Raw genomic sequence first — 26,836 nt, 5'->3', positions numbered from 1 at the left:
AGGGGGCCCATCTTAAATTTGTATACCCGTTACAGTATGGTAATAAAATAAACTTTTGAATATAACCATTTTTAGGGTGATTGTTTTACATTCAGGGTCACCTTCTTTTTAGATGATTATGGTACTTTCTTTTTTAACACTTTTAATGTACTTTAGTAAACAGATAAAACATTACTGTGCAAGGTACATGCAAATAATTGGCCGTGAACGTAACTTTTAATAGAACAATTCAACATAATAAAAGATTAGTCCATCAATTCTAGCTTGAATCTAATATATTCAGACTTCCTTCTTATGCTGTGAAATTTTATTTGTGCTTATTTTTCCTGAAGAATGTGTGCTTCTCCCCCACCCCAGCACAGAGGAATGCGTCTCCAAGAGCATGAATCTGTGTTTGAAAAGACTTTCTCCATTCAGTAAGGCTAGTTTCTCTTCTCTCCCACAAAGTAACCAAAAAAGATATTTATCATATTTTTATTTTGTAATTTTCACACATTCATTGTGTTTTGAATCCATACATTACAGAAAACAATATTGACAGAAAAAAGTGAATCATACACATTTTCTAATGCTTGATTTGGCAGTCACATTAAGAAAAAAATAGCATAATTGAAGATATTTCCTTAGATTCTAGACGCTATGACTAAAAGGCTGCCCTGCAAGCAGAACAAGAGTTTGCACAGGTCTTTTAAAGAGGCAACATGTGAAGTTGTACATGTTATCAGATTTTTAAAATCAAAAAATAGAAGATAAAGAAAAATGTTTTTAAAAGATAATAAAGCAAAGACAAAAATATAACAATAGTGCTTGCAGACCTACACATAATTTTTTACGTTATCAGATTGTTGTATGCAAGACTGTCTCTCCCTCCATTGCAACCTGGCGTATCTAAGCTACAGATGCCTGTGAATGCAACTGGAATGGTCTTTCTTGATTGTGCAGGGAGTCTAAGATCTCAAGTGTGCACACGTAGAATTAATAAAGGCACAGTTACCATGGCTGTACTTTCTTTTCACTAACAAATTGGCCATGAGGGCTATCAGCCCCAGGGGGTAACAGGGCTAAATAAACTGGAGTCTCAGCTCCCTCATCAGGGGTTTTGGAGGCGTTGGGACCAGCCATATCAGTCCTGACCCAACCAGGGCAACAGGCATTCAGTAGAATACCATCAGCCTTTCTCGTCTCATTCAGTAATCTTGCTTGAATTCTGGATAAGACCGTCACTCCAATTTTAGATACCCCATAAGCAGTATTTGGCCAGCCCTCCTTCTCATGCACTCCTTTCTTGGTGTCGTCCACAAATTTCTCCATGAGTTTAACGAGTTCCTCTTCTGTAATGGTGTCACTGCGAAACTTCTGCTGCAGGTCTTGGCTGCATCTGGAGAGTGCTCGGACACTCATGACACTGGATACATTCACAACCCTGCCTATTAAAAAGAAAGAACAAGAAGAGAGTTTATGGCCTTACCCTACTAGTTACAAACTCCCATATCCTGTTGAAGTAAAGCTCCAAATGAGTTTTCTTCCTACTGTCTACCTGTGTATGACACACACCCCTTTCAACCACTTCAATATCCCACTCACTCAGCCCAGCCGTATATGCTGAGGGAAAAGCGTTGGCCTGAGTGTATTTGTGAGGATATTTTCCTCCTTCTCCTCCAGTCCACCAGTATTTACCTCAGTGAGAAATAGGAGACAAGAGGCTTTTCAACTTAAACAGAGAAAACAGGGAAGTTTATTGAACAGAACTCAGAGATTGGTTTTCAAGAAAAGGCAGAAACTGGAGGGAAAACTCAAGTCAGATTTATATACACAAGATTACTTCAGAGAAATAGCTTAGATGTTTTCTTCACTCAAGTTCCTTCAGTTCTCAGTTTCAAGCTTAGTTCTATCCCTCAGAACTATTATTCAGACTTTCAGACTCTCCGTCTCCGTCATTCAGCTACAGACGCTCAGACTCTGACCCCAGCCTAGCTCTGACTACCCCACCTCAGTGGCTGTAATCCTCCACACCTCCCTGCTACCGGAATAGCTCTACCTCAGAGACTGATTCCCCTTTGTGACCTGAGAATGGGTCCTCTCTAACCCAATTCTCACTCCTGTCACTCCCACAGGCTGTGCGTGTCAATAGCTTTGGCTTTAACAGAACCCCTCAGGTTCACAAAGTACAGTCTGGCTTCCGCTCAGTCTTGCCACCGAGCTTCCAATCTATCACAGCCCTCTCTGGCTGGTCCCAAGCTTCGCCTCTCTTCACAGCCTCCTATCCAGGCTGGGTCCCAAGCTTTGAATGCTTTCTGTCTCTCAGTGCTCAGGGTGTCAGCTCTCTGGCTCTGCCCACCCTTGGTCTGTCAGCTCTTGCTGCAGATTAGCCCCTTATCCGTCACACTGTGTTATTACTGGATTACCTTATAAGAGAGTTAGTGTAGAATGAATGGGAGCTGCTAGGCAGACATCTGCTACAGAGCAGCAGTCTGGACTAAATGATTCTTGAGGGTTTTTTTTTCTTGCCACCTGAGTCTCTAATGTTGTGCATGTGCAAAAAAAGGGAGTTAGAACTTTCTCTAGTGTTCTGAAAGGTAGGCTAACTGCTATTCTCTGTCATCAGAATGCTGACCCATGGTCCTGACACTGCTCAGCAGCAAATGTTCCCAAACCAGTACGGACTAACTGTCCTGCAGACTGTGGGCAATCAGAACATACAGGGCTTTCTACTGAGGTTCTGTAGAGGTATCACAGTGTAAATAATAATGAAAACTTCAATACTACATCATTAAGAAGCTCTAATAAGGACTTGTTAGAATCACAATCCTGAACAGGCTTACTTGGAGGTAAATTCAATTCATTTCAATACTTCCAAGCAATGCTACCACCTTGTTATGTTCCCTTGAAATCAGCAGAGGTAGTGAAGAAATGCATGGGGCTAAGATCAGAAATGCAAGTGTGCTTTACACTGCAGTCTCAGACAGCAATCCTAAAAGCTGGGCTTTTAGCTGGGCTGCAATCTTTTTAGCTGGGCTGCAATCGTAGCAACACTTTCCTTGCAGTAAGCCCACTGAATAAAGTGGGACTTGCCTCTGAGAATTGATATCTAAGAAATGGAAAAGTTTATTACTGTTAAACTTTAGAGATTTCTTCTATTATGGTTTTATCTACTGGCTGTTTATAAGGTTTTGCTGTACCTTATGTGACAAAGGAAAGGATTTTCTTCTTTGGTCAAATAATGATGACTTCTCCTCCACTGTGGTGCACTTACCATTAGGCTTCAGTAGTGGCAGCAACTCTCTGCAGACATCCCTCAATGCAACAAAGTTTGTTTTCATTGTGACTTCTGCTTGTGTAGCAAATGGAGTTGTATCTGCAACTGGTTTTCAGATAGAAGGAGAAACAAAGTGAGGACCAAATCTAAGTATCTGAACTTCAAATCCAACCCATCTATTTTTTTCTACCCTTAAAATTACTTTGGGTATCAGTAAAAGTGTATTGTTTACCAGAAAGATGTACTTTGTCATAAACATTAAAAACATTCTGAAACAATGCAACAGAATAGTGAATTTTGTGCAAAACGGCAAATGCAGAATACAGTATAGTCATATAGAAATGTAGAATAGAGGAAATGTCACATGACAAAAACCTTTTAGGTCATATCTGTAATCAGATCCAGAATATAAATCTAGCCAAATTGAAGTTTTGCAGTCATCCTTGTTAAAAACAACAACAGCTTAACGAGGCTTTAAATGAATGTAAGGAAACCTTTTCCCACACAGAGATGTGATGGAACTCTGGAAGCTGTATATTTCAAAGAAGGGAAAGAGTCCTTCTGTTGATATTTCTTTCTACTCATTTAGTCTCTACTCATGGTCTCTGCAATCAAAATGTAAACTATAACAGCAGAAATTACCATGCAGTGACTGTCCAATTCAATGAGAGAAAATAACCAATACTATGATTTGGACCACACACAGCACAATCCTAACCAGAGTTACACTCTTCTGAGTCCACTGATATCAACACACTTTGAAGACGGTAAATCTCCATTAACTTCAACTGACTTAGAAAGGTGTATAATTGCACCGTTGAACTGCTAAAAATGCAGATTGCAGACAATCATGTGTGTAATTTATACAATCTTTGAATCAAACAACATCTACAACTCTGAGGATGCAAAACCAAGCATCCGAGGCAGCTTCTGCAGTCAGCGTTTTACCTTTGAAAGCAATCCCCGCGTTGTTGACGAGCACATCCAAGCCTCCGTACTTCTCCTTCAGGAAGTCACGCAGGGTTCGGATACTCTGCAAGTCACCAATGTCCAGCTGATGGAAAAGTGGCTTCAGCCCTTCTGCTTGCAGCTCCGCCACTGCCGCCTTGCCCCGGTCCGTGTCCCGGGCAGTCAGGTACACATCTCCGGAAAACTGCTTGCACAGGGCCCGCACAATAGCAAACCCAATGCCTTTGTTGGCTCCGGTCACTACGGCTACCGGGTTGCTGGACATTCTCCTTACCAAACGACTTCCCAAGCAGCTCCCTAGAAAAATATTAGAAGGTGACATATAACTTATTGCAATAATAGTTGTTAGGTTTTTTAAAAAGCTATATGTTCTCTGCTACCACTTATACATCTAAAAGCAAAGATCCACTCGTGGGATGTACTAAAACGAATGACAGGCTAGCCCATTAGAAACAATGGGAGAGGTTACACAGCCCATTTAAGATAATAGGAGCCTGGAGTGTCTATAGACTTGCATTAGTAGAAAAGAGCAAGAGTCCAGTAGCACCTTAAAGACTAACAAAAATATTTTCTGGCAGGGTATGAGCTTTTGTGAACCACAGCTCACGAAAGCTCATACCCTGCCAGAAAATATTTTTGTTAGTCTTTAAGGTGTTACTGGACACTTGCTCTTTTCTACTACTGCAGACAGACTAACACGGCTACCCACTGTGAATTATCTTCATAGACTTGCATGGGCTCCAGAGTTGCAAGGAAAACGTGGATTGGATTTTCCAGCAACGTCTCTAAGCCCAGATATTTGACTCTGGGACTGGAATGACAGTCCCCCAAGTGGACTGACAGCCCCTGGGACTAGCACAAGTGTTCTGGAGCGGGGATGACACCCCCCTCCATGCAAGTCTATGGACACCCCAGGCTCCTATTATCTTAAATAGGCTGTGCAGCCTCTCCCATTGTTTCTAACGGGCTAACCTGTCATTCGTTTTAGCACATCCCTCCACTCGCAGCCAGCATGCTAGAAAAGGAAAACTTTAACGTGGAGTAGAAAAGGGCAAGTGTCCAGTAGCACCTTAAAGACTAACAAAAATATTTTCTGACATTGGTGGGTCCAGAGATGATGTTCCTAGAAGGTGCCAACTTTGCCCTCATATAGATTCTAGGAACATAATCTCTGGACCCACCAATGTCAACCATACTATCTCAGGTTCATAATCCTGCTGACCTTCTAATGTGATTTATGCCATCACATGCCAGCAATGCCCTTCCACAATCTGCCTTGGACAAACAGGTCAGTCTCTTAGACAAAGATTAAATGGACCTAAGCCTGACATCAGAAACCACAATATTCAAAAACCAGTGGGAGAGCATTTCAACCTTCCAGGACATTCTGTTGCAGATTTAAGAGTAGCAGTTCTCTTACAAAGGGATTTCAAAGGGAGACGGGAAAGAGAAACTGCTGAATTACAGTTGATATTCAAACTAAAGTCCATGCATTGACCTGGGCTGAATAAAGACCTTGCGTTCATGGCTCGTTACCAATGCTGATTTCTCCACCCCCATCTCTCCCCTGGACAGCACAGACTCTTCTGCATATGACACCTAATCCCATCCCGCCTGCTATTCACATTTACATACTGTTAACATTTACATACTAATGCTTGCCTGAATTCACTCTCCTCTACTTAAAGACAGATGGATTCACATTCCAGCTGTATCTGAAGAAGTGAGCTGTGGCTCCCGAAAGCTCTCACCCTGCCAGAAAATATTCTTGTTAGTCTCTAAGGTGCTCCTGGACTCTTGCCCTTTTCTATTTCAGATCTGAAGAAGTGAGCTGTGGCTCCCGAAAGCTCATACCCTGCCAGAAAATGTTTTTGTTAGTCTCTAAGGTGCTCCTGGACTCTGGCCCTTTTCTACCACTGCAGACAGACACAACACGGCTACCCACTGCGAATTAACGTGGAGATGAGTGAGAAAAAAGAATATTCTTTCAAGGAACAGGAGGCTTCCCCTTCGCTCCTCGCCGCAGCTTCTGCAGTCCTCCAGCAGCAACGTTGTTGCTTTCAACACCCAGGGAGGGTTAGCGCGCGCGCGAGAGAGGGGGGAAACTCCTACCCAATGGAAAGCCTGCATCCTTGTGACGCCTCTCTTTCGCAGTAGACGATTGGCTGGCGCGCACCCGCCGCTTCCTCTTCCTGGTTGTCCGGGGAGGAGGAGGAGGAGCACGTGGGCTGGGCTCTGGCGGGCGGCGGTGGAGCAGGAAGGGGGAAAGGCTTCGGTTGCAAGCGGAGGGAGGCTGGCTGGCTGGGCGGAGAGGCGGACCCAGACGTCCCGCGGGTGCCTGGGAAGTTTGTTTTCTAGCAAGGCTGCTTGGAAATGCAGATTGGAATGAGGTTTGGGAACCGGCACGCCTGTGATCTAGTGATGCGTGGCTAGGATCGCAGCACAAGTCTGTAGAAGAGGGGGGGGGGTAATAACTGAGGGTGCATATTTGATAGATAACTTTTTTAAAAAAATAAATATTTTTATTGACTTTCAATAATAAGTAGGGATTCAGAAGGGAAAAAAAGGAAAAGGGGAAAAAATTCCAAAAATATTGTTCAGCATTGATATGCCTAGTACTACCTCCTTATAGAATATAGTAATACATTAACTGACTAGCAGAGTGGGTTTGATCTCCAATTTAATCCTGCTGTAGCTCAAAGAGTTTAATTGTTGTTTTTTGGGTTTCAATATATTCATAGAAAGATTTTCATTTGTCTCTGTTTTGTTTTTGAGTATCCTTTTTGTAATGTTTCAGTTAATTGTGCCGTTGTTATTTATTCGTAAGCTTTATCAATCCAGGTCTCAATTTTTGGTATTCTGTTTGTTTTCCATAAAGGGGAAAAAACATTACATAAATATTGTTCAGCATTGATATGCCTAGTACTACCCCCCCTTATAGAATATAGTAATACATTAACTTACTAGCATAGTGGGTTTGATCTCCAATTTAATCTTGCTGTAGCTCATAGAACTTAATTGTTATTTTTAGGTTTTAATATATTCATAGAAAGATTTCCATTTGTCTCTATTTTGTTTTGAGTATCCTTTTGTAATGTTTCAGTTAATTGTGCCATTGTTATGTATTCGTAAGCTTTATCAATCCAGGTCTCAATTTTTGGTATTCTGTTTGTTTTCCATAAAGATGCTAAAACTACTCTTGCAGCTGTAATTAAATATTTTAATATATCCTGTTGGTCCTTGTCGATGTTATCTGGAGGTTTTACTCAGTAGAAATAGATTGGTATCATATGTTATAGTTTGACCGATAATGCCTTCTACATTCTTATGTATTTTCTTCCAAAATTTCTGGACTGATTTACATTTGATAGATAACTTGAGTTTATTTCTCCCTCCAAGCTAACACAGTAGCAGTAGCCCACTCACTGTAGGACAGAGACGGGATTGCTTGTATACCTTAAAGAGATAAACCAGATACTACTGTCAAAGAGAAGATTATAGTAACATTGGAAATTATATTATTTTCAGATTAGCTATTGATGTAATAATTATCTATTGATGTAATTTCCTTTGTGTAGCTTAACTGAGCAATTTCATATATGCATTTCAGTCCATTTTAAAGATGGTTTGCCTCTGTGGTTTAGGCTGTTGATATTTTTAATAATTGTAAAGGCCCTCTGTATTTTCTTGTAGCACTTGTGTGGTTCTCCAGAGAGCAAGTGCTCTGTTGCTTGCAGATAATCTGTTGCTTGCAGATACATCCAGAATTTGGACATCCAGTAAGCCCTTTCAAATGAATGGCATGGTTTTATATGTGTGATAAGCGTAGGCTGATACTTATCTAGTTTTCCTATAGTGTTTGGGAAAGGATGATTAAATTACCACAAGAGGAAGTCATACAGATATTTTTGCAGTCATTGACTAGTGTCGTTAGGATCAGTTACACCACACTGTAACTCCATAACAAGTCCTGCCTCACCAACCTTTTGGAGTTCTTTGTGAACAAGCATGTGGATAATGGTTATCCTTTAGACATTATTACACTTGGACTTTCAAAAGGTCTTTTCTTTCATGCATGTTCCACCTTTCTCCCCAACAGGGGCCAATGGTGGTTTATATCATTCTCCTGTCCTCCCAGTAACCCAGTGACATAGATTAGGCTGAATGTGTGTGATTGGGCTGTGGCTCAATGGTAAAGCATCTGCTTTGCATGCAGAAGGTCCCCAGTTCAATCCCCGGCATCTCCAGTTAAAGGGACTAGGTAAGTAGGTGATGTGAAAGACCTCCTCCTGAGACCCTGGAGAGCCGCTTACAGTCTGAGGAGACTGACTTTGATGGACCAAGGGTCTGATTCAGTATAAGGCAGCTTCATGTGTTCAAGAGAACAACCCAAGGCACTGTGGCAAACTGTACAAACTCAGACGTGTAAGATGCAGGAAAGTTGAAATGCCACATGACCTATCTATCCTGCAGCCTGGCACCCTCACATTTTAGGGGAGGGGCTGTGGCTCAGTGGTAGAGCATCTGCTTGGCATGCAAAACGTCCCTGGTTCAATCCCCGGCATCTCCAGTTAAAGGGACTAAACAAGTAGGTGATGTGAAAGACCGCAGCCTGAGACCCTGGAGGCGCTGCAGGTCTTAGTAGACAGTACTGACTTTGATGGACCAAGTGTCTGATTTAGTATAAGGCAGCTTCATGTGTGTTTTTGTGTTCCAAGTCTTCCAACAAGCTTCCATGGCAGAGCAGGGATTCAAACCTGGGTTTCTCAGATCCTGTTCTGACACGCTAACTACTGCACAACACTGACTTTTTTCTTCCTAACATATTTGTAAAATATTGAAGTTAAACATTTACTGTCTCTATGGCAACTGTCTCTATGGAAACATGCTTCTTTCTCCATTTCCCGTGTATAGGTCATAGATTGATTCTGAAGACATCTGATGAATATGAAGAAATGTAGAGGCCGGACATTCCGAAAGAGGAGAAGAAATCACTCTAGATATTTTTCACAATGTGGTAATGTGATTTAAAAAAATATATGGTTTAAAGCAACAAAATTATTAGTGATCAGTCAAGATAGATATTTTTATTGTCTTTTTAGTGAGATAAGCTTTGTACATTAATATTCAGTGTTAGAAATGATATGCATGCTTGAATGGAAATAAATCCCACTGAATTCAGTGGGGCTTACTTCCAAATAGGCGTGCATCTTATCTACTGTACTGTTATCTCACCCTGCCTCAAATGTGGCTAGTGGTGGCTTTCAGAGTTCTCCATTTTATCCTCACAGTAGCCCTGTGAGGAAGGTTAGGATGAGAGAGAATGACTGATCCATGGTAACCCAGCAAGTTTTGTGGCAAGCAGAAATTTGAGTCTGGGTCTTCCTGGCCATAGTTCAGTACTCTAACTGCAGCACCATGCTGGTGGGAAGCACACTGTATGTAGTTTTTATTGTTAAGGTAAGAATGCCACAGGTGCCTCCTACTTTATATGTGAATGGGCAGACGTATCATCAGTATGCAGACAACACCCAATTCTGCTGCTAGTGTTCAGCTGTCTCCAGTGAAGTAGTAGATGGTCTAAATTGGTTGTGGATATGGAAATGACATGAAAAGCAATAAATTAAAACTAAATCGAAATGAGACTGAAATGCTGCTTGGTTGACAGTATAGTGAACGTGTTAGAGTACTCTAGAGTACTGGTTCCCAACCTTATTGGTATAGTGATCTACAAGTTCAAATTTACTTGGTATGGCGACCCACTGATTTATTGTTATGTGAATTTAGGTCTGTAGGTTTTTGACAGCCGTTGTTTTCATGTATTTTAACTGCAAGTTTGCCTGTTTTATAACCATTACTTGTTTAATTCATCCAAGCAAAAAGTTACATAACACACCTGTTAACATTTAACTTGTTGAACTTTTTATTGCACTTACACAACTATCTGACTGCATGTTGCAGCTTCATGAGCTATAAAAACTGTAGACAAAGCCAATGGATCTTGTTGAACCTTGAAGGCTACCAGATCTATTTTTTTTCCTTTGGGCATTTAAAATTTAATTTAAAAAATAGCATCAAGAATTAATGCATCTCTTCTGCACCCGTTAGAATGCACAATCCTTGGCATGTCTTCTTAGAAATCAGTGTCTGTATTGAACAGGGCTTATTCCCAGGTAAGTGGGCATAGGATTGCTTTGTAAGAAAGCCCCATTGAATTAAATGGGATTTACTTCAGAGAAAGCACACAGAAGCAGGGGGAGGGATTAAAACACAGAAATAAAACACACACACACAAAACACGCATTCTGTATTTATATATCACAACATCACAAGTGGGTTTGCAAATTGTGCTCCTTTTCAATCCATATTTGCCGATGTAGGCTCAAGTCTGATCTGTGGCATATAGCAACTTTAGCCAACTGCACGTTTTCCTAGAAAAGCATGACCTGTTCCCAGTTATTCATACTCTGGTCGTATCCAAATTAGATTACTGCTATATGCTAGATGTGAGGCTGCCTTTGAATACTGTTCAGAAATTTCAATTGGTTCAGAATATGAGATTGCTAACTAGTAAGGCTATGGAAACATATTTCACCAGCATTGAATGAACTTCACTGCCGGGCACAAATTAGGTGCTGGTTCTTATCTTTAATGTTCTAATTGGCCTGGAATCAGGTATCTGAAGGATAACCTGCTCCTGTGTGAATCTGCTAGACCATTAAGAACCTTGACTTAGGACCTTCTCAGGGTACCCCCACTTTCTGAGGTGAGTTCAGTGGGCTTTAGGGTTGTGGGACTCCACCTGCGAAACTGCCTCTCCATAGTTGTTTGCCTGGTGCCTGTTTTGTTCAATTTTATGTACTAGGAGAAGAAGTTCTCCCAAACCTTCAGAGACAGGTTGTCGCTCTTGCCCCTCCTGTATTAGATGTTGGTTATTGAGCACTGCCTCAAAAATCTTGTTATGAGGCTCCATGAAAATGTTTTAAATAAATAGTCTACCAATTCAGAAGGCTAAGAGCTTCACACATTTGTCAATCAGGCTGTAGAATTTTAGGAAACAATGCAGTACAAATTAAGTACCTGACTCTCTCTCACTCCTGGTACTGTTGTTTGCCAATGAAACAAACAAACAAAAACAGATGCCCTTTTGTTCCAGGAAAGGAACATCTGGACATGATGTGCATTTGGACTGGGGAAATCATGTGATGCTGAAAGGGTTGAACACTTGGTCCAAATCAAAGCCTTGGACAGCAGTTAATTAGACTTCTAGAAATGCTCAAAAGATCTGATCCCAGATCTCCCAGCATTGCATCTGTTTTGGCTCTGCATTGGCAAGTTATTCCATGGAATCTAAATATTTGCATTCATTCTCTATTTAAATTTTTACTGGTTGTGGTGTGTACCCTGTGTGTAATAGTTTTGTTAGTTATACTGCTTTTTTCTAAAACAACATCGAAGTAAAGTGTACCCAGAGTAATTATTTCTTTCCTCACTACTTTGTTTAGTTAATCTTAGCCACAAATGTGAATACATATGTCTTAAGAAATGGCTGAAAGAAAGAGGCTATGAAGACAGTATATTAAGGCCAGCCCAATTTTCAGGTAAGGTTTTGATAGCTGCTAACAGGCTGTGTGTTTTACTAATACAAGGTTAAGTAGGATATAGTGATACTTCTACTCTAGCTGAATATGTGGTCATATTTATACAGCAGGCAGTGTTATTTGCAGGAGCATGTGCTGTCATACATCCCCCCCCCACGAGGGTGTCTATGAATTTGAATACAGTGGACATAGAAGGATTGCTTAGGATTGCATTCTGTGTTATCTTAATGGGGCAATGGGATGGTCATTTTGGATAGGCTGTAGGATTTTAGGATACAGTCCAATAAAAGTTAGGCATCTTCTAGTTTAGCTAGATTGTGCCCAGGGTGTGGCATGTTATGTTTAACTTCTAAGATACTCCAGGGCCAGTTCAAACCTACTGGAGCCCTAGGTTATTGGGAGTGTTGGGCCAGGGTGGGGGAAGCAGCCACTGATGCCTTTTTGGGAGCTTCTGTCATAGTTCCCATGATCTGCACAATCACAGTGGCTCTGTTTTTAGCTGCTGCAGTCCATGCAAATTGCGGGAGATGTTGCATGAGGCAGATCAGCTTTTTGGAATCTAGTTACTATCAGTGAACAAAATGCCCTATAACAAATCTACAGTCCTGGTTGCAGTCAGGAATTTTTGTTATGCTGCCCCTGAAGTCTGATGAACTAAGTGGGAAGGACATGTGTTTTTAAACACAGGCTGTAAAATTATGGGTAACCTAGAAAAAACACAGCAGCAGATAATGTTCGTGCCTAAACCTAAGGAAGACCGTGTAAGGTTGCAATCCATGTTATGCTTTATGATACCCTTTTTTTAAAATTAATTTCCCCCCTCAACATATTATAAAACATACAACAACATATAACAAAAAGCATACAAACCACACGACATAACAATTCTGCCTGTCAATATATCTCTAGGACAAGTTACTGTTTGTGAATAACTGGAATGGGTTTATAATCCTTCTAACCTGAACTGATATGAAACTATTAAATGCTTACACAACATAATATTGGTTGGTTAAAACTACGTTGACCTGCTATATGTTTATGTATATATTTTACTTTATTAAACCATTATACTTTCATGTCAATGAATAATTAATAGAATTAAACTCAAATTGCTGATATCAAAAGTTAATTTATATGGAGTTTAAAAAAAATTAAAGAAGATGAAATGCTTTCATATATCATAACCTTATTTAGTTGTCTCGTTAGTATGTAACTATTCTGTATAACACTAAACTAGCATTGATTACTGATTACAAAAAAAAAGAGAAAAAATCATCTCAGATTATGGCTTTCTACTTAGTTAAATTACTTAGCAATGTATTCATAATATAGTTTCCAGTTCTTTGTAAAATCTTCTCTTGGTTTTTTATTGACAATGTTCATCAGCTTGGCCAACACTGCAAGTTTATCTAGCCAATTAGTGTTTTCTTGTTTCCAGCTTTGCCTAAGAGCAGAGTTACTTTATAAGACACTCTTATTTGGAAGGGAGGGGAGGGTAAAATCTCTTTTCTTTGAGTCTGAATTAAAAACCCTCTGTTGCAGTTTTCTGTGGAACACAGTAGTGAATTTCACTGCAACTACTCTTGTTTTGTGTCGATTCTAGAAACCGGAAGAGGACTGATGACCACAAAAGCCCTTCAGGTTTGTATTCCTATGACAAAACCAACGTAGACATTATGGCACAGACTGACAATGTGAGAATACAAGTGGAGAAATGCTGCAGTGTATCCTCCAGCCCCTAACGGAAGTGCTTCTGGTTAGGTTCCTGGAACAAGACTGTTGGAGCACAATGTAAATAGAGCTTTCCTGTTCAGGGGTTACGGGGGAAAGATTTAAGAGGGGGTGAAAGTAGAAAGGATAGGGTTTTTTTTTCTTTCACACCTTCCAGAAATCTCTCCTATCCTCTGGTATAGAGGAATAATGTGCTTGGGTTGGGGGTTGGTTACAGCAACCTTTAACAGGATGGCACTGGATTTAATCCCCCAACTGTGCTGCTCTAGAAAAGTGTTAGGCTGCCTATGTAAATATTTCTATGTAAGTATTTCTATGTCTTTCTCTGTTGAAGGAACGCTTAGTGGTAGAGACTAAATCCAATTTGGTTGAAAGGAGTCATTTGATGAATTTATTTAAGTATTTCTACTCAGCTTTTTCCCAGTGAGAAATCAAAGTCTTTCTGTCACAATGTCATAGTGACATTGGCTTCAACTGAGCGCTCTCATCTTCAGCTGCTTTTGGGAAACAGTATAATTTCACTAATTATCTTTGTGCTTTGAATTTTAACTGGAAGGAAAAGCTGTAACGTAATCAGATCTGGTGAAAGGAAGGTATTTGTGTCATAATGGTAAGTCCTTTGAGTCATACTGATTTTACTTGCTATCACCTCTGCAATTTAAAGCTTTAGTTGATTAATCAGATAAAACCTATTGCTTTGGAGGAAATGTGGCACTACATTTTGGGCACAGTTATCTAAATCAGTAGGTCCAACAAACTGCTCTGCTGATCTCAGTAAGTGACTGAGTTTATGCAGAGAGATGGTCCTTCATGTATGTGTCCCAGGTTGTGAAGGGTGTATAGATAAGTACCAGCACCTTGAGTTGAACCTGGAAATGTACAGGTAACCAACAAAGCTTTGAAAAATTGTGATCACACCTGCAGGCTCAACAGGCAAACAGCTGTGTTCTCTATCAACTAAAGTTTATGCACTGTCTTCAGGGGCAAGACTTATGTAGGACATGTTACAGTAATCTAGCCTGGCAGTTACAGAAACATTCTACCAGTATTATTTATTTATTTAAAACATTTCTATGCCGACTTTTTACTCAAAGAGGGTCCCAAAGGCAGTGAACATCAAACATTAAAGCAGCATTTAAAATAATGTAAGATTTTTAAATAACTCAATAAAAACATAGAGACATACAAACACATAATAACACAACCAGGGAGAAAGGCCAAACAAAAAAAAAACTCTTCACCTGCTGGTGGAAGACAGACGAATCTCCCTGGGGAGGGAGTTCCAAAGTTTTGGTACCATAACTCAGAAGGCCATTTCTCAGGTCATAATCTGTCTCGCTTCAGATGGCAGGGTCACCTGAATCAGGGCCTCCAAAGATGACTGGAGTGGATTAGTAGGTTCATATGGGAGGTGATCCTTCAGGTATGCTGGCCCTAAGCCATATAAGGCTTTAAAGGTCAATACCAGCACCTTGAATAGAGATCATAAGAACATAAGAAAGGCCCTGCTGGATCAGACTAAGGCCCATCAAGTCCAGCAGTGGCCAACCAGGTGCCTCTAGGAAGCCACAACCAAGACGAGTGCTGCAGATCGAAAGCAAATTAGGAACCATTGTAGATTGAACAAGACTGGAGTGATAGGGTCCCTATGACCCACTCTAGTCAACATTCTGGCGGCAGCATTTTGTACCAACTGTAGCTTCTGGATAGACTTCAAGGGCAATACCAAGTGTATCACAGTAATATAATCTAGATGTTACCAGGGCATATGCCACAATGGCAAGATCTTTCCTGGCCAGGAAGGGCTGCTGCTGGGTCACCAGTCAAAGCTGGTGAAAGGCACCCCTGGCCACCTGTTCATTCAACAGGAGGCCAAGGTCCAGCAGCACCCCCACACTTGTGTAGAGGGAGTTCAGCCCATCCAGAGCAAGAGAGATCCCAATTCTTGGTTCGAACCCTCCCCCCACTGGTAATGTCTCTGGTTGGGATTAAGTATGACTATATTGGTTATGTCTAGTAAGGGAAATAGCTTCCTAATGAAATTGCAGGTGATAGAAAGTAATCACATCAACCTGGTCTGCCAGGAACAAGGCTGGCTCCAAGAACACTCCTGATTATTTTAACTTGACTTGATAACAAGTTTCACCCAGTCAAAACTGGGCATCTCAATCTCTTCTTCAACATCAGTCTTTCCAATAAACATCTCTTCTGTAACCAAGTGTTACTAGTGCAAGAATAGTGCATTGTTACATATCTGGATTGTTACATAGCTCTTTGAAAAATGTATTTGGAAGTATATTCACTTGGATTTTTTTTTTTTTTTTTTACATTTTACAGGCAGGACAGTTGATTATGGCATTGCCTGAGAAATGCTTGCTCACCTCTGATACTGTACTTAACAGCTACCTCGGAGAATACATTATAAAGTGAATTGATCTCTCTTACTAAAACCTTGTATTTGGTTTGTTGAATTCTCTGTTTGGATCCCACTGTGTGTTTCTTTATATGAGTTATTACCATTGCTTTCGATAGAACCAAACAGAGGAAAGTTTATGAAACATGCAACTTTTGCTTAGGTGATACTGAGTGCATATTTATAAACTGAACAATAACATGGAAAATAGACTCACAGGGAAAGTCAACCTTTAAAAACATTTAAAATAATGGCTAATAATGAAAAGGGGGAAAGCAGGGTACTGAGAATATTAATTTCAAAATCAGTTTTTTAAAAAAATCTATTGCTCTGCATGTTTGCTAATTTTTATAGATAAAAAATAAAAGGAGAAGGGGGCAATTCAGAAAAATCTGTTTCCTTAATTCCTGTAGAGTTTTAAAGTACTTGTGCAGAGTTAAGTATTTTTAAAAAAATGTTAATTCTAGTGGGATTTTAAAACATATTTACTTTCTTTGAAGCAAGCTGTTAGCATTTTATAGAAAACAGTGACAAATGCACTCCTTAGAGTTATATCCTTCTAAGCCCATTGACTTGTAGATGACTGGGGAAGGCAGTGGCAGACCACTCCGTAAACATAGTCTGCCTAGGAAATGTTGGGATGTGACGTCACCCCATGGGTCAGTAATGACTCGGTGCTTGCACAGAGGACCACCTTTACCTAACTCTGCTTAGGATGTCACTTCAAGTAAGTGTTGTACCTGGGGAGCAGCAATGTATGCATTTTAAAACCCTGTGTATGTAGTGAGTGGGAGCATGTTTCTGGTTTTCAGGTTTTCTTTTGCCTTTTTGCTAGATGGAGGCCTCCAATTTCTTCTTTGACTGCACTGTGTACATTTCTGATAGCAGAAAAATGTTCTCTCAAGAAGTCTCTGTGGCGGCCTTACCTGGATCTTCTACCTGAAACATACACCTGTCCTGTCTACTTGGAGCAACAGGCAGTGGACGTGCTTCCTGAGCCCTTGAGAAGAAAGGCCCATGAGCAAAGAAGTCTCGTGCAGGAGCAGTATATCTCATCCAAGAGTTTTTTCTTTTCCCTGCAACCTCTGTTTCTTGAAAATGTGGAATCTGTTTTTAACTACAGCGCCTTCAAATGGGCTTGGTGCACCATAAATACAAGAACAGTATATATGAAGCATTCACAGAAGGAATGTTTTTCTAGAGAACCGGATAACTATGCATTAGCCCCATACTTAGACCTACTAAATCATAGTCCAACTGTCCAGGTAGCTAATTTAAAATTTGATCAAATGTGGGTATGAAATTGTAATGGATATCATGGGAATGACACATTGTAATTGCAAACTTAGTGTATTCAAGTAACAGATGCCTCCAAAGGTGACCATGTATCAGTAGAAACAATAGTTATTCTTGTTTTGAAACTTGTTCAGACACATCTCTTATATCTGATTGGAACACCCAGATCATTTTGCATTTGTTTGATCTTGTAACACTTAAATTTAATATTAAAAGACTTCTTAGGAATTTACATTTTTGTGTGTGTTATGTGCTATCAAGTCTCTTCTGGCTTACGGCGATCCTCTGAATTAATGACCTTCAAAACATCCTCTAGTCCCTATTAGTATGCATGGCTGTGAAAGTTGACAATGAAGGAAGTTGACAGGAAGAAAGTAGATTCCTTTGAAATGTGGTGTTGTAGGAGACTTTTATGGATACTATGGACCGCCAAAATGACAAATAAGTGGGTTCTAGATCAAATCAAGCCTGAATGCTCCCTAGAAGCTAAAATGATTAAGCTGAAGCTTTGGTCACGTTATGAGAAGACAGCATCACTGGAAAAAAACAGCAATGCTAGGAAAAGTTGAAGGCAGTAGGAAGAGATGAAGACCCAACATGAAATGGATAGACTCTATAAAAGAAATCACGGCCCTCAGTTTGCAAGACCTCAGCAAGGCTATTAAGGATAGAATGTTTCAGAGGACGTTGATTCATAGGGTCGCCATCAATCAGAAGCGACTTGACGGCACTTAACACACCTAATCTGAAATAGTAGCCAAAATTAGTATAGCTATCAGGAACAAGTGGTCTGATGAGAAAAAAAATTTGAATATACTATTTTGAATTCTGGTATAGGCCATTTGTATAAGAAAAAAGACTTCACTCCTCTCGTTTTATGGCCTTTATGAGCCACTAGGCAACCATGACCATAGAGATGATCAGTGGATTTAGCACAAGGCAACTGGATATGGTGGAGTTGCTTTGCTGAAGCTAAGCATGTCTTTGGAGGGGAACCCTCTTGAGTACTAAGTCTCCACCTTTGAGTTCCATAAAAGAAGAAAGCCATGATATAAACATAATAAATTAAACATTATTTCAGAAGTAGTTATACACTTCTAGCCCATTTGTGTTTTCAAGAATTTTGTTTAAGCTAAAATTGTATCTCTTTCCACCCTGCCTCAAGGTGAAAGCTGGATTTAATGAAAAGACAGGATGCTATGAAATAAAGACCCTTTCACGCTGTGCAAAATACAAAGAAGTATTTATTAACTATGGCCCTCATGATGATCAGCGCCTGCTGCTTGAATATGGTTTTGTTGCCCCCAGTAATCCACACAACAGTGTGCATGTTGGGTCAGGTAAGGTGGTGATTAATTCTTGAAGGGTAATACCAAGGAACTGGGGCTTAGAACAATGGTGGCTATCACTCTCGGGGCTTTGAATCCTGTTGATTCCATAGGATATCAACTACCACTGCTGCAAGCCCTGCAGTGCACCAACCTGGCTTTAGGTGAGCTTGCGTGATGTGATCATAAGCCGTAGTCTTGGGCAGGCATCTTTTTAAAGTGCATAGGGCATTATTCTGTGAAGCAAAATGAGGCAGGACAATAGTCCTTGACTATTGGTTTAAAATGTTTGTACCCTGCCTTTCCTTTGTGGCTCAAGCCAGTTTACAATTCCAAATTAAACTCTACATGACATAGAAAAAAATCCATTAACCTGCCCTAGCAAATAAAATAGTTTTAAAGGGCCTTCTAAAACTTCTTGGGGTGGTGGCCCCCCTCCTTAGGGAGCTGGTTCCACAAGGTGGGAGCCCTTACTGAAAAAGACAGCTTGGAGAGCCAGCATGGTGTAGTGCTTAAGAGCGGTGGTTTGGAGAGGTGGACTCTAATCTCGAGAACTGGGTTTGATTCCCCACTCCTCCACATGAGTGGTGGACGCTAATCTGGTGAACCAAGATGGCTTTCCCACTCCTACACATGAAGCCAGCTGGGTGACCTTGGGCTAGTCACAGTTCTCTTAGAGCTCTCAGCCCCACCTACCTCACTGGGTGTCTGTAGTGGGGGAGGGGGGGAAAGAAAGGTGATTGTAAGCAGGTTTGATTCTTAAGTGGTAGAGAAAGTCGGCATATAAAAACCAACTCTTCTTCTTGTTTGTTCTATGTTGCTGGGATTACATTGACAGCCCGTTCCTGAGCTGGCGGCGTGCGAGGATGGCCTTTTCAATGGGGCTTTTTTTGTTTTCAGTGGGGCTAAAAGCCCCATTGAAAACTGAAAAGCTGCACCTGCTAAATAACAGTCGCAGCACCGCTGTTCCCAGCGCTGGCGTAATAGGCCAAACGGGGATAGGAAGCTGCCTAACCGGCGGCTCCCCACCCCGCCCCTGGAATGCCCCCTGCGCCGGCATGGCCATTCTACGCCGTGGCCTGTGCCACAGAGAGGCCGTGCCGGTGGAGGGGCGAGGCGTAGCTCCGCGGTGCTCGGGCGCTGGTGGAACTGCCCTCGCCGGCAGCATAAATGCGTCATAATCCATGTTTAGATGCACTTACGCTGGCGGCAAGGTCACACCGCCTCCTAAGGGGATTTGGCCCCCTTCCTCAGGAATGTGCTGTTAGTTGCATAGGGCAGAGCTGCCATCATGATGTAGTGGTTAGAGTGTTGGACTAGGATCTGGAAGAGTCAGGTTCGAGTCCCCACTCTACCATGGAAGCTTATTGGGTGAACTTGGGCCAGTTACACACTCGTACCTCATAGTGTTGTGAAGATAAAATGGAGGATATGAGAATGAGGTAAACCACCTTGGGTCCCCACTGGGAAGGGAAAGCTGGGGTATAAATGAAGTAAATAAAATAAGTATGTGTTCTTACGTGGTCTGAACCTTTATTCATGTTACCCTGGTGGTGTAGGTGGGAAAAAGACTGTGACTCCTATGCCATCATTATATGGTTACTAATTTTTTTTAAAAGGTTTCTGTGATGAACTTGTGGGTATGGCTTAAAGATGCTTTGTGTTAAACCCTGTAGAAAGTGCTGTGTACGTCAAAGTGGTATAGTTATTGTATGTGCTTACAAAACCCTTGCTGCTAAGCTGTGCATGATGCCCTCAGATCAACACAATCCAGACTGTCACAGTCAAAAAGCAGGGAATAATTTATGTCAGGAAGCAGATAACTTGAGTAAATTAAGCCAGGTCAAGTTATGTGTGTCCGTTCTAGAAGCAGGGAGTGAAGCATGTAGGAAACATTTTTTCCTCTGTTTCTCATAATGACATCAACACATAATGCGACGACGCCAGATCTTCACAATGACTTGGCTGCTCTTGCTCAGTGAAGCAGCCTGCTCTTCCTCTGCTGCCGCTCATCCGCCTGATCCCAGGCAGGGGTTGTTGGGAGGAGCAGGCCAATATAACCGGCAGTGGGCGTCAGGTAGTCTTGCAGTGGTGGACTGACAGGCAGCATGACTGAGGCTGTAAATTCTCTTCTCCACCATTCACCCCATACCCTCTTGGCCAAACCAGCCAGACTCATTCTTGTAATGCCACTGAGGATAATGGAGCACTATACCAGAACAGTTCAAATGCCACTCTTTATTGTAACTATTATTCACTGTGAACTTCTTTTTCCTTATAGATTGTCTTCTTGAATATCTAATTCCAGAGGATAAGCAGAGGCACATGAAAGTTTCCATTCTGAAAGAGCACAAACATTTAGAGTAAGTACACACACGCACAAAATATGTAGTTTTTTTTAAAGAAGTTCCTTCTGTGATCTTGTGCTATACTGTTGCTTGGATCTACGGGACATTTCTGCGGACAGAAGGGATTTCCATCCTTAGAGTGTGACTTCCTTGCTTCCTCTCTCCTGCTGCAGCCCAAATTCCACTGAGCTAAATGCTGCTCCTGGAGGATAGGAGACCCACCAAAACAGCATGGTGGTGGTGGGGGGAAGAGTCAGAAGTCTGCAGTGGGAGGGCAGAATTAGCAAAAACCACTTTCTCCCTTCCACTCATGGAAATCCTCTTGTGGATCCTAGTCTGTAACTTTGATAATAATATTTGTGCTAAAAACATAGCACCAAAATAAATTCTCATAGTTGGGCATTAGTTGCTTCCCCAACAAAAGAAGGCCATATTTATTAACATGGTGAAATGTATGACTTGTATACTATGTAGACTTTTAGAACTGCAACTGTGTGAATTTTAAGCTTTCTGCCGTTTTCTTGATGAGGCTATCTCACCTGTGTATATGTGTGTGTGAGAGAGAATGAGACTGTGTGTTCACAAGAAGGTCCACATCTTGGCTATTTGGTTTTTTTAGAAGCAGTGTATATGAAAAGCATTTGTTTTGATTCACTTTTACATTTCATAACCAGAGAGATAAGTGTTCTTGAGGGGGGAGTAATCATATTTAATCTGAAACAGAGAAGGGACAACTGCCCTCTTACCCTTACTGAATGGAGAGCCTGTTCTTCCTGCCTTGGTGGTTGGGTCAGAGTTGGAAGACAGGAGAAACAGTTAGAACCGAGTAAGAATGCCATAAGTCCTAAGAGGTATCCAGTTTCTAATGGTCATTTTTATTTATTTCTTTACGTTATCTATACTCTGCCTTTCTCACTGGGACTCAAGGTGGATTACACAGAATAGGTCAATACAATCAAAAGGATGGGACATCCAGTTGCAATAAGAGATTTGACTTGTAGAAGTCTAGAACTGGAGATGAGAAACAAAGCATAAGTATTAGCATGACATAAATGATGTAAAATTACACAGTAGGAACCTACTCAAAGCAAAGGGTAGTCTACAGTTCCTAAAATGAGCCAGATGCCTCCACAAAACCGACAAATTGGGCATGAAGGCAAGAGCCTTCCTCTTTGTATGTCCCTGTATCTGGTGTACTGTGAATGTGGAGGTTCTGTTTAGCTACAATAATGACATCACTTTATAGCGGACTTTTTAAAAGTTTATTTATTTAACTTAAAATGGTCACATAAAAACATCATAAAATACATAGAAAAAGCTAAGAGAATAATAAGAGCCCCCATAAACTCCCATGTAGGCTGCAGAACCAACTCTCAAAAAGGGCAAAACAGGCAACAAAAGGACCAATGTCCCCCATTAATACTGTCAAAACCATCACAAAACATTGCAAGATAGTTCAGTGTCTTTGACAAAAGAAAAACCTACAAACAGAAATATAACACATGGATGCAAAGGTGATTTCAAATGGAAATCACCCCCATCACTAAATACTCCACAGCCCTCATAATCCATAGTCAAAGGAAAGTTCCCCAGTTCTGTCAATCTTTCTCATAAGATAGCTGACCTTTCTTGCTGAGGCTAAAGCCAGGAGTCCCCATTCTTTTTGAGCCAATGGACATCTGTGTGATTCTGACACAGTGCAGTGAGCACAAGTACAAAATGGCTGCTGCAGGAGGTGGAGCTAGCCACAAAATGGCTGCCACAGCTTACCTTTTCTCCCACAGTAAAGATCTTTGTGCTGTGGTGGCAGCTGCTGCCAAAGCAACATTTTAAAAAATTTTCCAAAGCCAATCAGAAGCCTTTCTGGGCAAAAGCCCCACCTGGCATCACCCACTATCTAAAAACACTTGGCAGGCACCAGGAATGGTGTCAGTGGGCACCCTTAGGTACCATGCTGGAGACCCCTGCTCAAGACGGATTACAAAATATAAATGTACAAATGCATTCAGATGGCATAAGACATTCAGTGAACAATGTGACAGTTACACTAGCTCTTCATAGAGCTTTCCTCCATGGATCTGTCAAAGATGCATCTTCCTCTTAATAATTTCTCCTTTGCTACTACTGGATATGTAAATTGATTGAAGCAGCCTCTTGTTCTTGTATTCTGTTTGAAATTAACAATTTGCACCACTTCGTGATTTGCTCTTTTCCATTTCTAGCAATCTGACATTTGGATGGGATGGGCCCTCTTGGAGACTTCTTACAGCACTCAAGATATTGTGTCTTGAAGCAGACCAGTTGTAAGTTCTGCAAGTCTTCGCTGAAAATGTCTGTTACGAAGATATACCAGGTTGCCATTCTTTGGCTTTATTGGTATCTTTATGTTGCATTCAGAATTGTGATACTTTTATTCAAACATTTTGGTTGTAGTACTTCATGGAAGAAAGTGCTGCTTGGTGAAACCATTTCAGAGAGGAATGAAAAGAAGTGTTTGGACCTTGCAAGAAAAATATGTACGTCACTGACAGAGGAGACGCAGCATGCCCTTCAGAAGGTGTGTTTATCCCACTGTAGCCCAAGGACTGAGAACGGGTAATAGTATATTGAATGCCACATATAAAAATGAAATATAACATTGCATTTAAGATCTTAAGATAGAATCATTACAATCTCCCTAAAGCTTAACTCCCCCAATGTACTATATACAATAAAATAGTGTGGTACATACAAACTGTAAAAAAACAACAACTGGATCACAAATCTGGTGTGTACAATGAACAAAGCAATCACAGCTACCTAAAGTTTCACACACATGAACTATGACCCTGTTCCTTTTATAAAAAGGTCCTGCTGAACAATTGTTTTGAATTTTTTGAGGAGCAGCCATGAGCTCATTTATATGCAGGGTTTAGAGAAGGCAGAGGCACAGGGGAGCATTGCTTAATTCTACAACATGTCATAGAGAAATATAGCTCAAAGCACGCTACCTCTCTCTATGCCACTTTTGTTGACTTCAAAGCAGCCTTTAACTCAGTATTCAGGATCTGACTGTGGAGTAAATTAGAAAAATCCTCCATAGATAGGAGGCTTCTATACCTTATTCAGGAGCTGCACAGGCACACATCCATCAGAGTAAGATGTAATAGAAATGGAAGCCTTACTGAGTCTATTCCTTCAACTAAAGATGTTAGACAGGGATGCCTTCTGGCTCCTGCTTTGTTTTCTTTTTATATCAATAATATCATGGAGCATTTAAGTTCAGAGGATTTGCACCCCCCGAAAATAGCACAGCACAATATCCCGCTATTAATTTATGCGGATGATGTGGTGATCTTATCCAGAATCCAGGTTGGTATGAAAACAGTGCTAGGAAGACTTGCTAATTTTTGCAAAGCTGAAGCACTCTCTATAAATTATAATAAAACCAAAGTGGTAGCTTTTGGAAACCATTGGAATAGGAGAAATTGGCTGATTGATGGGAATAGTATTGAACAAGTTAGATCGTACAAATACCTGGGGGTGACCTTCCAGATGAATGGCCTGTACAATGAACACCATAGACAAGTGGCCCTGGCTGCAGTGAGATCCTCATTTACTATTCTACAGTTCTTTAGGACAAAAGGAGCTTTCTATATTCCGGCGGCCCTCAAACTATTCCAGGCGAAATCTGTCAGCCAAATGGCCTATGGTACAATCCTAGGCGCCTCAAAAACAAATTATAGCCCACTGGAGAAGGTCCAATCAAAATTCCTTAGGGCGGTGTTACAGGTTCCTCGCCTAGTCTCAAATTCCTGGGCTCGCCTGGAAACAGGCATGCTGAAAATCGAGGCAAGAATTACCTTTAAAAAAAGGCTAAGGTCCCCTGTGCAAGCACCAGGTCATTACTGACCCATGGGGTGACGTCACATCCTGACGTTTACTAGGCAGACTTTGTTTACGGGGTGGTTTGCCAGTGCCTTCCCCAGTCATCTTCCCTTTACCCCCAGCAAGTTGGGTACTCATTTTACCGACCTCGGAAGGATGGAAGGCTGAGTCAACCTTGAGTCGGCTACCTGAAACGGGCTTCTGTTGGGATCAAACTCAGGTCATGAGCAGAGCTTTCAACTGCAGTACTGCAGCTTACCACTCTGTGCCACGGGGCTCCTAAGAATTACCTTAGCCTCTATTTTACTATGGTTGAGGGTACATGAGATCTCAGAAGGCTTTTTACCTCTGCTTGGGCTGGATCAGTTCAAATCTAAATGGTGGAAGCACTCCATTGAAAAAATAGAAACACTGGGCTTCTCTCCACAATCCCTTTTAGAGCTCAGGTGAGAGGAAGCGAAGGCCTCAGTGAAGCAAAGGATATATGACATTGAGAGACAAACAGATCTTAGGAGCTCCCCAGCTTATCTAGCTCCTTCCAGTATACTCTACCGTCTGGTCCCTGCTATGTATTTATTTACACTAGAATCAAATAAGTATAGGCGTGCTTTAACCCTCGCATGAGGATCTGCTCTACCCTCAGCTTTATTGGAGGGAAACTTTAGGAAGCTGCCAAGAGCACAGTGGGAGTGCCCATGTGGTGCGGGAGGAATGGAAAACACAAATCATGTTCTCCTAAGATGTGGGTATTACGAGGGTATTCGGCAGAACCTGATCCATCCACTTATTAATTTAATGGAATCAGAGGAAAAGGTAATGAAACTTCTTCTTTGGGACGGGGACTCTTTTTGTCTCACTCAAGTTGCCAAATTTTGCTCTGCTGCAATTAAGATCCGTACGGGAAAGGTAATCACTGGGACTGGCTAATTTTTATCTGGTAAATTATTGGTTTTAACGGTTTTTAAATTGTGATATATAAGTAGCTCACGACTCTCCCTCCCCCAAGCAGCAACCAAAATCAAAAGAAAAGCCCAAATCAGCAAACTCCTGATCAGCCTTGTTCAGGTCTTTCAAACTGAGGGCTGTGGCATCCATTATAGAGTCAATCCATCTCAAGTTGGGTCTTCCTCTTTTCCTGCTGCTTCCAACTTTTCCTAGAACAATTGTCTTTTCCAGTGACTGTCTTATAATGTGACCAAAGTATGATAGCCTCCGTTGAGTCATTTTAGCAACTCCCTATAAATAAGTAGGAACAAATATCATATGAAAAAATATAATTTGAGCCATCTTCCTAAAGCATGGAGGAAGTGGTGGTGGCAGATCTCAAGGAGCAGGGAGTTCCCTAATCTTGATGGATGGCCCTTGTTTACCAAAGATTACCAAATTTTCACCAGTGGTGGCACACCAAGAAGGCCTCTCTAGGTGATCAAAGTGTATGCCTCGGCTCATGTTTTAAATGCAATGTTCACAATCTTGGGGGGGGGGGGTTTGCGCAGTTTTTACAGCAAGTCTGGATTTATGTTTAATATAATGCAGTGGCTGGTAGAATTCATTAATATTCTTTTACTTTCCAGGTATCGTGTTTAAAACAGGATTATGTGGATCTTATAAACCAACTAACTTTGGTAGAGGCATTACGTATGGAAGATCTAAAAATCTTACTACTATCAGCTAAGAATCTTTGATATTTACACTGCACAACGATCTTGGACATTTACACTGCACAACGATTTGATCTCCTTGGAGCAGAATAGCATATTGGAATATTTTTGGAGTGCAGGGAATCTCGCTCTCTCTTAAGCTGGGGCCACAAATGTATTTTATATCATGAAGCCCTGGAGACCTGGATGGAATCTGAGACTTTCTGGCCCAACTCACTACACTAAGAGAGGACCTTCATTGTCAGACAAGGCCCCTTTAAATCCAAAAGTATGGTCATTCATATTATAATAGGTGACAGTTACAGAGCAGGAAAGTTTGAAGGACACCATGACTGAAGAACTGATCCAGGCGTTCAAATCAAACAA

General features: G+C 41.2%; 2 protein-coding genes across 2 annotated transcripts; one reads left to right on the top strand and one right to left on the bottom strand.

Annotated features, from left to right (window-relative positions):
- Window positions 1–946: 946 nt before the first annotated feature.
- CBR1 (carbonyl reductase 1) lies at window positions 947–4,518 on the bottom strand. Its single transcript, XM_056858457.1, has 3 exons — window positions 4,205–4,518; window positions 3,254–3,361; window positions 947–1,427 (listed from the first exon to the last, which is right to left on the bottom strand). The coding sequence occupies exons 1-3, from the start codon at window positions 4,488–4,490 to the stop codon at window positions 991–993; spliced, it is 831 nt and encodes a 276-aa protein (XP_056714435.1). The 5' UTR covers window positions 4,491–4,518; the 3' UTR covers window positions 947–990.
- A 4,627-nt stretch (window positions 4,519–9,145) lies between these two features.
- On the top strand, window positions 9,146–26,494 carry SETD4 (SET domain containing 4). The gene is made up of 10 exons (XM_056858567.1): window positions 9,146–9,239; window positions 11,731–11,826; window positions 13,430–13,467; window positions 15,895–15,983; window positions 16,806–17,235; window positions 18,432–18,606; window positions 20,876–20,957; window positions 23,165–23,245; window positions 23,376–23,499; window positions 26,384–26,494. Exons 1-10 carry the CDS (start codon window positions 9,167–9,169, stop codon window positions 26,492–26,494), a joined length of 1,299 nt encoding a protein of 432 aa, XP_056714545.1. The 5' UTR covers window positions 9,146–9,166.
- The last annotated feature ends 342 nt before the right edge of the window (window positions 26,495–26,836 follow it).

This window comes from Euleptes europaea, chromosome 12, assembly GCF_029931775.1.
Source record: "Euleptes europaea isolate rEulEur1 chromosome 12, rEulEur1.hap1, whole genome shotgun sequence".
Lineage (NCBI taxonomy): Eukaryota > Metazoa > Chordata > Lepidosauria > Squamata > Sphaerodactylidae > Euleptes > Euleptes europaea.
Note: the sequence above shows the minus strand (reverse complement) of the source record. Positions and strands in the feature narration are given on the sequence as shown.

What these genes read in the sequence shown, in the direction of transcription:
- CBR1 (XM_056858457.1), bottom strand. Translation starts at nt 4,490, where the DNA reads ATGTCCAGCAACCCGGTAGCCGTAGTGACCGGAGCCAACAAAGGCATT. An exon ending in CGCGGGGATTGCTTTCAAAG is followed by an intron (nt 3,362 to 4,204) that starts GTAAAACGCTGA and finishes TCTGAAAACCAG; the next exon opens with TTGCAGATACAACTCCATTT. An exon ending in GCCACTACTGAAGCCTAATG is followed by an intron (nt 1,428 to 3,253) that starts GTAAGTGCACCA and finishes TCTTTTTAATAG; the next exon opens with GCAGGGTTGTGAATGTATCC.
- SETD4 (XM_056858567.1), top strand. Translation starts at nt 9,167, where the DNA reads ATGAATATGAAGAAATGTAGAGGCCGGACATTCCGAAAGAGGAGAAGA. An exon ending in TGTCTTGAAGCAGACCAGTT is followed by an intron (nt 23,246 to 23,375) that starts GTAAGTTCTGCA and finishes TTTTGGTTGTAG; the next exon opens with TACTTCATGGAAGAAAGTGC. An exon ending in CGCAGCATGCCCTTCAGAAG is followed by an intron (nt 23,500 to 26,383) that starts GTGTGTTTATCC and finishes TTTACTTTCCAG; the next exon opens with GTATCGTGTTTAAAACAGGA.